The sequence below is a fragment of the Aspergillus fijiensis genome (assembly GCF_003184825.1).
Source record: "Aspergillus fijiensis CBS 313.89 unplaced genomic scaffold BO72scaffold_138, whole genome shotgun sequence".
Classification (NCBI taxonomy): Eukaryota; Fungi; Ascomycota; class Eurotiomycetes; order Eurotiales; family Aspergillaceae; genus Aspergillus; species Aspergillus fijiensis.
Genome location: NW_024469114.1, coordinates 1 through 9,809, shown reverse-complemented (window position 1 = coordinate 9,809; position 9,809 = coordinate 1). Strand labels below are relative to the sequence as shown.

Genomic DNA, 9,809 nt, shown 5'->3' with positions numbered 1-9,809 from the left:
ACCTGCAAGTAAGGTTGGAATGACATGGCCGCTTACCTACTCCCCGTCCGCTTTCCCCCGGAAGGAAGCGAGGGGGATAAGGTTTGATATGTAAGGCTGTTCTGCGCTGTACATAAACGTCCTGGATGGAATAAGCTCCCATGGGGCTGGCGAGACTTGTGCGTGCGGGATCGGGGAGATCCATCCCTGCCTTGCGTTTTCTGGTGGCATGCATGCACGCATGCGAGTTGTAGATGGGATGGGATGGAGCTTGAAAATAAGGTGATAGAATGAGTGGTGAATATATGTATTCCTATCAAGGTGTCCTAACTACCTTCTCGGGTATTATGTCTTCGTTATGTATGTATATATGGAGATGACAAGAATCTCTCTAAAAAAAGTCTCAACCCCAAACAAACTCAATCCAATCGCAAAAGCCTTCACCGTCCGACATATTTCAGTTCGAGCCATCTCAATGGGATGAAGGAGATGGTGGTGAAGACTAGCGCTAGCTCGTTGGCGATATCACCGCCGTCCTCGCCGATCAGCTTCGCCAGAGCGCCGACGTAGTAGGTCTCATCCATTCCGACGATCCAGCCTGCGGCGCCGCAGAGGAAGGAGGTCAGGCCGGCGAAGCCGATGGGCATGCGCGAGGGAGTGTCCCAGGCGTCGAGGTCGTAGTTGGCTAGGTTGCCGCCGCGGAAAAGGTAGTGTTCGCAGAACAGGATGACGAAGAAGGAGGTGTTCCAGTAGCCCAGCAGCGAGAGGAAGTTGTTGAGCACAGTCAGCAGGTGGTCGCGACCGGCGATGCCGATGGCGATAATGCAGCCGAAGACGATCACCGTCCAGATGGTGCGGGGCACCTTGCGGAAGGGCGGGGCGAACAACTGCGCGCTGATGGAAGCGGCGTAGATGTTGATGCAATTCATACCGACTGGGACGGAGTCAGTATCCGGGTATCGTATATTTGGTACGTGTGGTGGGGAAAGCTTACCATTGGCCAGAACCATCAGGACTAAGCAGAATTTCGCAAACTTCTTGGGATGAATGAGCTCCTGCAGCATGTAGCCGATGCCGCCGTCATAGGCAGCGGCCCACTCCTCGTTCGTGTCCAGCGCCGAGGCAATGCATGCGCCCAGCAGCAGGCCAATGCAGGTCGGCAGGGAGATACCCAGGGTGGTGAAGAAGAAAACCTTGACCCGGGAGGTGTTGACCGGGTAGTGCACGTAGAAGTCGGATACGATGGAAGACCACGAGGCACTGGATCCGTAGATGACACTGATCAGACTCAGGACTTGTCCGGACTTGGTCAAGCCGGAGACTGTAGCGGGTTGGGCGAGGTTGGCATGGTTGCCTGACTGCCCATAGACGATCATAAAGATGATGAAGGCGATCAGCCACATCCACTGCTCGAGGCTCATCACCACTTTCAGGCCGAAGAAGACGATGGCCAGACTGAGGCAGGCCACAATGATGACTCCCACGATGATCGAGATGTTTCCATCTGCGACGGCGACGAGAGCCTGGCCGGCGGTGATACAACTGACAGAGGACCAGCCCAGCTGTTCGACCACGTTCAGCGCGGCGATGATAGACGATGGGTAGAATCCTAGGGAATATCGAGAGATGGCGACTTGGCGAAGACCAGTACCGGGACCCAAGGTAGCACACCAACCCTATTGGAGAAAGACGTAAGCACTCTTGGCTGCCTATCAAGAGAATGGTATGCGAACCGTGATTGCCCCGCCCAGAAGTGTCGCGCAGATGATGATGGGGATGACCTGCCCCAAGCTGAGGCCAAACTCCCACCCCAAGAATCCCGTACTGAAACAGCTGAGGTTCATGGTCGCAGACGCCCAGATCAAGCCCATGGCCAGAGTGTTGGGAGGCTGCTTCTTCTCCGGCGTCACTCGCTCGATACTGTTGGATTCGATCCCCAACTTCTTATCCAACAGAGCCTCATAGTAGAGGACCTTAGGGAAGAATCCCGCGGGTTTCACCAGGGATTGTTCCTCCACCTCAGCTGTTGACAGCTTCGGCTCAACCTTGTGGCCCTCTTCCAGTGTGGGGTACTCCATCCTTTGGAGGCTTCTTCTTGCTGCTTGCTGCTTGCTGCTGTTTGGGGGACAGTTCGACCGCTCGCAGCAAGAGGAAGAAGGAAAGAAACTTTTTTTTTCTTCCCCAGAAAAATGCCAGGGCGTTATTTATATGTAGCACGGCTTATTCCGAAAAATTAATAAGAGAAACTGGTGTATGGCATTAAAAAGAGTCCCAGAAACTGCAGGCGGCGCTAGCCGAGGAATGGATGGGACCGTTTGGTTCGAGTCGGCAACTCCCAGGCACGCTTTATCTTTTGCCTTCCAGAATCTTTGGAATGTTATTTGTGGGACACGGTTTTTTCTCTTATCAGTTGGCGATTTGCCCCCCCTCAGTCTAAGCTCAAATCAGCAGAACCGCGGATATCATGATGTTTCTTGGGTGATAAGAAGATGTTCCGCCGGCTAAAATCCGTTGAACTTCCCGAGTCTAGGGTTGGGGCAGCACGTGGCAAGATACCATTCTTGTCTTGTTTGGGTCATGATGAGGCTGTCAAACCCGAGAGGAAAATTTAAACAAGCAATCTTTTGTCCATCAGTGCAGTGGCAGACAGGCAGACAGGCAGAGACAGGCTACCAGTCTGGGTTAAGGTTGCGATCCACATCGGCCCATGTGTCTCTCTCTGCAGCACGCTCGGAGCGGAGTGGGTCGAGAAGTTTTCGACCTCGGTGACCTTATAGAGCACCACCAAGACTTTGAACAGCGTTCATTCTACTGTCAGACGGCCTGATTTGTACCCTCTCCGGCCTACATGCAATCGAGAAGAGCATTGTGTAGATAGGCGTATCTACAGGAGGATCCTTCGCGGCGGAGGGCCAAAAGAGAAGAGGGGGAGCGGGAAAAAAAAGTGCAACCCTATGATAAGCTTGTCTTGGCAGAAACTCCCGCAGTGGCCCTCTGCTTGAGTGGCGATTGTCCAATCTCGCCCGCGCGATAATATCTGTCTCGGACTCTGGACCAAACCCCGGCGGCCTATCGGACATCCCGCCACGCCTCACTGCGGAAGGGCAGCCCGTGCAATGTTCACCTCCGCAAGTTGAGAGGATTTTGGCAGAAGCTAGCAGCCATAGGGTATGCTGTGTCGCTTGTCTGCATGAGCCTTCAAACAAGGGAACGAGAGCTGGGGGGTCAATGATGGTCGTCATCAACTACACTTCCGCAGAGCGGAAGTAATGGCCGCCATATGAAAAGGCCATGCGCCGCATTTGAGACAGAGTCGAGGCCTATGCCCAAACAATAGCTCAACTGTACTTCGTGACATGATTCGGTTCAAGCAAATACGTTCTTCCGATCCCAAAATCTCTCCACATTCTGGTTCTCATTTAAAAAGCTTTGTGAGTTCACGTTTTGTGGGGTGTTGCTGATTATTGTAACGTCAGTAGCCGGACTCAGGCAAGTCCATGATGGATGTGTCAGCCTTTGGCTCTCATTCGTTCCTCTCAGCCTCATTCAGCATGAAAGTCGAAGTCAGTCGGCGGTCATTAGAACAAAGCTTGGACAGCCATTCAATGAGAAGAAAATAGCAGCTGGAGTGTCGACAGCCCATTCAGAAGCACGGAAAAGAAAAGATGATATTGTGTGGTTCAAAACACTGCTCAATAATGATCTGTGTGGTTATGGTTCCAACTGGATGGAACGGCAGTCATCATGGCAGTCATCATGGCAGTCATCTATGCCATGAAGGCATAGCAGAGACAGCAGCAGCAGCAGCAATTGAAAGAGAGGGAGCAAGTGAGGGAGAAAGTATTGTAAGTGGTGAGTGGAAGGCGGCTCTGGGCGGTGGCACTCCAGACCATCGCCCAAAGAGGAATAATCACTACTGCATGCTTTCCCTCCTCCGGGCAGTTGTCTGTCCTCTTCCCGAACTTCCATCTCTTCTTCCATTCCCTTCTTTTCCCTTTACCTTTACCTCTTCTCATATTATCCTCACCACCCTCATCTTTACCTACTACCTCGCCATTGTGTCAATTCGTTGACCCTCTCTCCCTCCTCTCCCTCTCTCATTCACCTCTCCCCCCTTTTCCCTCCCCTCTCTCCTAATTCCTCATCTCCCCCTCTCATATCCTACCTCTTGTTCCGCCTTCCCACTTTTTCCGAATTCCTTCCCCCCCTCATTTTCAGTCCTGGGATGCAATAGCGCCTGCGATCTTGACTTTATTTATCGTTTCTACAGCCCTTAGCCTCAGCAGATAGCAATTGACTTTGTTCGCTTCTCAGCTGCTCCTTTTTTTGGCTCTCGCATTTAGGGATTGGTGTGATCAAAACAATCAGTCCTTTCCAATCCCCCGCTACTCGACATCCAATTATAATTACACGGACGCCTGCGTTTAGCTGGTATACTGCGCCTCTCTCTCCATTGGCCCCCCTCTTCCTAATCCTAACGTCATCGTCTGCTAGTGTCCGTCTGTATTCTTCCCTCGGCCCAATCGCCCAATCACTATCTGGTGCAATTCGTCCCATTTTGCTTTGTCCTGCTACAATGGCTTCCGAAGCAGTCGCAGTCGATGTCAACGGTGGCACCAAGTCCCGGGCCGCTATGTTGGAGGAGCAGCACGCTCGCGATGAGGCACACAAAGTGACCGTGGAGGATGTAGTGGATGAGGAGGATCTCAAGCACCCTCCCCCATCCTCGGTGGTCGAGGCCTCCGAGTCCAATGCTTCCTCTCAGCCTGCGACTCCGTCCATCCCCAAGGCTGCCCCCAAGAAGGCCCCTGCTTTCGACGTGCAGTCCGAGGAGTTGTTCCCTGCTCTTGGAAGTGGGCCCAAGCCCAAGGCTCCCGCCGTCTCGGCCTGGGGTGCTCGCGGTCCTTCCGCTGCTGCTGTCGCTAACGGCGCCAGTGGTGCACAAGCAGGTATGTGTCCAGTGGCCAGTCACATATGATCCTCCGATCCTCGCGGCTGACACAGGTTTTGAATCAGCTTCTGATGTCCCGAGAATCATGAGTCTGCCTGGAAAGCACATGGAGCAGCTTCGGCTCGCACCATCCCAGATGCTTCCCCGCGGCCAGATGAAGAAGCCTTTGCGCGACATTCTGCGCGACATTTCTCGGCGCTCCAAGGCTAACGTGGATATGCGCGGTGGACCGGGAGGCTCCATCATCTTCGAGGGTAAAGGTTCCGCGGATGCCGTCAGACAGGCGCTGAAGGAGGTCGCACAGCAAGTCGGATCTAAGGTTTGTCGATGACACTGTCCATCAACGGCATGAATGACTGACATCTCCGTCTAGCAATCCGTCCGCGTTCCCATCCCCACATCCGCCCGCCCCCACATCATTGGTCGCCAAGGAGCTGTGGTTCAAGACATTCAGCAACGCACAGGCGCGCGTGTTCAGGTCCCGCGTGCTGACGAGTCTGCCTCTGCTGATGATTTCGATGACGATGATACCATTGACGTGTTGATCGAAGGTGATGCCGTTGCCGCGGAAATGGCTCGTCGTGAGATCGAGGCTATTGTTCGTGAGAGAGCTTCCAACATGAGCTTGAGACTGAAGACTATCCCCCCCGAGTTCTTCCCTTTCATCGCAGGTGCTCACAACGCGCAACTCCGGGAAATTGAGCAGCGCACAAAGGCACAAGTGCACGTGCCGCGTTACGACACCTGGCAGACCCAGCCTCCCCCTCAGGAGGCTGACCCCGGTCATGTTCAGTTCGCTCCTGTTTCGGACAGACACATCCACATCTCTGGTGAGCGCACTGCGGCCCAGGAGGCTCGCGCGGAGATTGAGAGGCTTGCTGCCGAGCTGCAGCGCCAGCTGACACTGCGCCAACTCGCCATCAACCGCGGCCAACATCAATTCATCCTCGGGGACAATGCTGATGCTTTGCATGAATTCCTTGCCGACACTGGCTGCGCCATTGTTCTGCCTCCCGATTCCGATGATAGCGAGTTCCTTGCTATCACGGGACCTGTTGACTGCATCGAGAATGGCATTAACAGGGCCATGGATCTCGCCACGAGCATGCAAATGGCGAGCATTGACCTCTCCCGTCAACACCCCAATGCGCCTGCTGGACCTCATGCCCATGCTCGTGCCTTGACTCGCTACCTCAGACAGCGCCAGATCATCAAGGAGTTGGAGAATTTGTATGATGCTCGCATTGCGCTCCCGCCCAGCTCTAACGGCCCGGTCACCTGGGAAGTTTACTCTCGGGATGGCAAGAACACAATTCGTGCGCGGTCTGATATCATGAACCTCGTCCAAGCACACCCCCCGACCAGAATCCGTGCCGTCAGTGTTGATCCTTACTACCACCCCTACCTGGAGTCTCGCACCATCCCTAAGCTTCAAAACGACTATGGTGTTCATCTCCTGGTGCCCGAAGACCTTGATAGCTCGGACGTTTTCATGGTTTACGAGGGCCCTTCGTCTAACGCTGGCCAATTCGAGATCCCAAGACAAAGACCTTCCCCCGCAGAAGTTGCCACCTTTGAAAAGGTCCTCCAGGAAGCTCAGGACTACCTCCTGAGCGCTCTTGGCGACCAGAAGGAAGTCGTGGCGAAGACCATCAATGTGCCCAGCAAGTACCAGGACAAGGTCCGGAAATTCATTGCCCGCGAACAACAGTCTAAGGGCGAGGAGGAGATCCCCGTCCGTGCCATTGTCGGTGAAGGATCCAGCCGTACTGAGGCCGAAGTTGCGCTTCGTGGTCCTTCCCGCCTGGTGGAAGACCTGATCTCCAAGATTCAGGACTTTGTTGTGGAGCAGGAGAAGGATGACCTTGAGAGAGGCTACACTACGACTTTCGACTTCCCCCAGAAGTTCGCTAACTTCCTCATTGGCAAGAAGGGCGAGAACATCAACAAGCTGCGCGACGAGTTCGATGTGGATATCAAGGTCGAGAACGGCAAGGTTGAAGTTAAGGGCCCCAAGGCGAAGGCCGATGCTGCCAAGACCCGCATCATCAACCTTGGAAAGAAATTGGAGGATGAGACGACTCACACTCTGAAGATCCCCGCCCAGTACCACCGTGAGCTGATCGGTCAGAAGGGTAGCCAGGTGAACAGACTGCAGGACCGTTACTCTGTTCGTGTTCAGTTCCCCCGAGCTGCCAGTGACGACCAGGAGACTTCCAGCGAAGCTGGTGGCTCTCGCCCCAACCGGTCTCAGCAGGCTGCGGACGAAGTTATCATCAAGGGCCCCAGCAAGGGTGCCGACTCGGCACGGGATGAGATCCTGAGTCTGTTGCAGTGGGTTGTCGACCACTCCCACACTGCGACTGTGTCGGTGGCCCAGGCCCAGATCCCCTCCCTGATCGGGCAGCGCGGTCGCGAGATGGACAAGCTCCGCGCCGATACCGGGGCCCAGATTGATGTTCCGGGCGCCAACGATGCACCGGATGAGTCGGGCCGCGTGCAGATCAAGATCCGGGGTACCAAGCAGCAGGTCGAAGAGGCCAAGAAAACCCTGCTTCAACGATCCGGCGAGTTCGATTCCATCGTCACCAAGACCATCGACGTGGACAAGAAGTACCACAAGTCCCTCATCGGCAGTGGCGGTAAGTTTGGTCCGCAATGCTAGTCGACGCAATTTGCTAATCATAAACAGGTGCCAACATCCGTAAGATCGTTGCTGATGCTGGCGGTCCCACTGATGGCAGTGCTTCTCGGCTGGTCAAGTTCCCCCGTCCTGACAGTACTGAGTCGACCATCAAGCTGGAAGGAAACGAACAGGTTGTTGACAAGATCGTCGCTGCCATCGAAGAATTCGTCAAGGAGCGTGCGGATCAGGTGACGGTGACTCTTGACGTTCCCACTATCCAACACCGTCTTCTGATTGGCCGCGGTGGTGATACCCGCCGCAACATTGAATCGAAGTTCAACATCACCCTGGACATCCCCAAGCAGGGCTCTGGCCGCACCGAGATCAAGCTCAAGGGACCCAGCCAAGCCGTTGCCGAGGCCAAGGAGCACATTGACGGTATGCTCAAGGATCAGCAGGGTGAGACGGTTGAAGTGCCCCGCCACCTGCACCATGTGATTGCCGACAATGGCTCGTTCTTCCGCCGTCTTCGTAACGATTACCGTGTCACCGTCGATCACGCTGGCCAACAGGTGCCTGCCAAGCCCGTCTCGGAGGAGTCTCGCGGCGAGGTCAACGGAGCCTCGTCGCTGCCACTGATCACGGATGAGCCCACCGATGCCGCCGAGGTCCACTCGTGGAAGGTGATCGACAACAGCCCTGCGCCCGCCGACTCGTCCGAACCTGCTACCATTCCGTGGGTGCTCGCCGGCACCAGCGACAACGTGGCCAAGGCCAAGTCGGCTCTGGAGAAGGCCATCGCCAATGCCTCCCAACAGTCCGCTACCGGTTACCTGATCCTGCCCGACCCTAAGACGTACCGTTTCGTCGTCGGCCAGGGTGGTAGCCAGATCAACGCGATCCGCAAGCAGACGGGATGCCGGATCAACGTCCCCAAGGGCCAGGCCAAGGGCGAGGCGATCGAGATCAAGGGCAGCAAGGACGGTCTGGAGGAAGCCAAGGACATGATCCTGGAGGCAGTCCGCGCTGGCACGAGCGGTAACTCCCGGTAAACGGATTGACGACGATCTACAGAGTGCAAGAAAACACGACGTGGTTTCACCTAGGAAAGGGTTTTGGAAACAATCAGGACGCTTTTCTCTCCTCCCTCCCTCTCAGCATCATTAAACATTTCTACACCTACGATTACCATTACTTCTTTTTCCTTTTACTTTACAGTTCTACATTTGTGTTGTTATGTTTATAAAAAGAAGACTGTTACGATCAGAGATCCCATGAGCATTTTTTTCTTTTTGGGCAGCGGTTGGATTGTCTTTTTTTTTTTATCTTCCTGCCATGATTTATGCATGAGCTAGCCCTATCAACTCTCATCTTACTCTACTCTACAGCTACCTCCAATTGTGATGTATTTGCACTCCAGTAAAGGGGGGGGGGTAGTGCCTTCTGACTTTAAGTGACACTCCTTTCGCGTAAGTGTTCACCAAGATTGCAAGTATATCCGAGATTGCACACGGCACTCATGGAACATGGTATAGATATCTTCCACCTTCCACCGTTCACCTCCCAATCAACAAAGCTTCTTCCCCTGAACCTGAGCGACGTGAATCTCTTCCCTCCAAAACCAGAGCATACACCCACTTCCACAACATCTCAAACCCACTCATCTAGCAAGACCGGCATAAACATAACAAAAAAGGGGGATCTTCTTTCAAAGCCTTCAATGATGTAAAAAAAAAAGGAATGGGAATTAAGAATATACGGTATGGATTTTGAGCACACACATCAATAACAAAACCGGAAATAAACAACCCAACACACACGCACAAGAAAACCCCGCAAACAAACAAAAAAGAAAAGTTTACTGCTCAGACGCAAGCGAAGCCTTCTGCAGATATTGGTAGGCGCCGTAGGCGATCAGACCGCCGACGACGAGGAAGGCGTAGAGGCCGACGCCCAGACCGGCGGCGTCGCCGGAGGAAGAGCCCGAGGCGGCGGAGGGGTTGGCGTGCGAGCGGGGGGCGGGGTCACCGGGCTTTTTTTTCGGGGGAGTGTTAGCATTGGTTTTGGTTGTGTTGGATTGAGTTTGTAGGGTCAGGCAGGGGCCAACTAACCATGCGCTTCACGTTCCCCACGAAGAGACCGTCCAGGATCTCGCGGGCTTCGTCGCTGTGGCCGACGTCCTCGAAGGCTTCGGTGCCGTCCTGGCCGGCGACGTCGAGGAGGACTTCTTCGCCTCCGCTGTTTTGGGGGGGG

General features: G+C 54.4%; 3 protein-coding genes across 3 annotated transcripts; 1 reads left to right on the top strand and 2 right to left on the bottom strand.

Moving 5' to 3' along the window:
• Positions 1 to 419: 419 nt before the first annotated feature.
• Positions 420 to 2,057, bottom strand: BO72DRAFT_393516 (putative nucleoside transporter; the record flags this gene model as incomplete). Its single annotated transcript, XM_040941948.1, has 3 exons — positions 420 to 913; positions 974 to 1,655; positions 1,713 to 2,057. The coding sequence occupies 3 exons, from the start codon at positions 2,055 to 2,057 to the stop codon at positions 420 to 422; spliced, it is 1,521 nt and encodes a 506-aa protein (XP_040794817.1).
• Positions 2,058 to 4,272: 2,215 nt separating this feature from the next.
• BO72DRAFT_50429 (putative RNA binding effector protein Scp160) lies at positions 4,273 to 8,842 on the top strand. The gene is made up of 5 exons (XM_040949144.1): positions 4,273 to 4,410; positions 4,474 to 4,928; positions 4,996 to 5,249; positions 5,304 to 7,572; positions 7,623 to 8,842. The coding sequence occupies exons 2-5, from the start codon at positions 4,556 to 4,558 to the stop codon at positions 8,606 to 8,608; spliced, it is 3,882 nt and encodes a 1,293-aa protein (XP_040794816.1). The 5' UTR covers positions 4,273 to 4,410; positions 4,474 to 4,555; the 3' UTR covers positions 8,609 to 8,842.
• A 572-nt stretch (positions 8,843 to 9,414) lies between these two features.
• On the bottom strand, positions 9,415 to 9,802 carry BO72DRAFT_393512 (cytochrome b5-like heme/steroid binding domain-containing protein; the record flags this gene model as incomplete). Its single annotated transcript, XM_040941947.1, has 2 exons — positions 9,415 to 9,588; positions 9,668 to 9,802. Coding segments are annotated over 2 exons (309 nt in total), but the record flags the coding sequence as incomplete, so codon positions are not given.
• Between the last annotated feature and the right edge of the window lie 7 nt (positions 9,803 to 9,809).

Coding starts and splice junctions, on each gene's coding strand:
- BO72DRAFT_50429 (XM_040949144.1), top strand. CDS start 4,556: ATGGCTTCCGAAGCAGTCGCAGTCGATGTCAACGGTGGCACCAAGTCC. Junction 4,929..4,995: donor CGCCAGTGGTGCACAAGCAG/GTATGTGTCCAG, acceptor GTTTTGAATCAG/CTTCTGATGTCCCGAGAATC. Junction 5,250..5,303: donor CACAGCAAGTCGGATCTAAG/GTTTGTCGATGA, acceptor ATCTCCGTCTAG/CAATCCGTCCGCGTTCCCAT.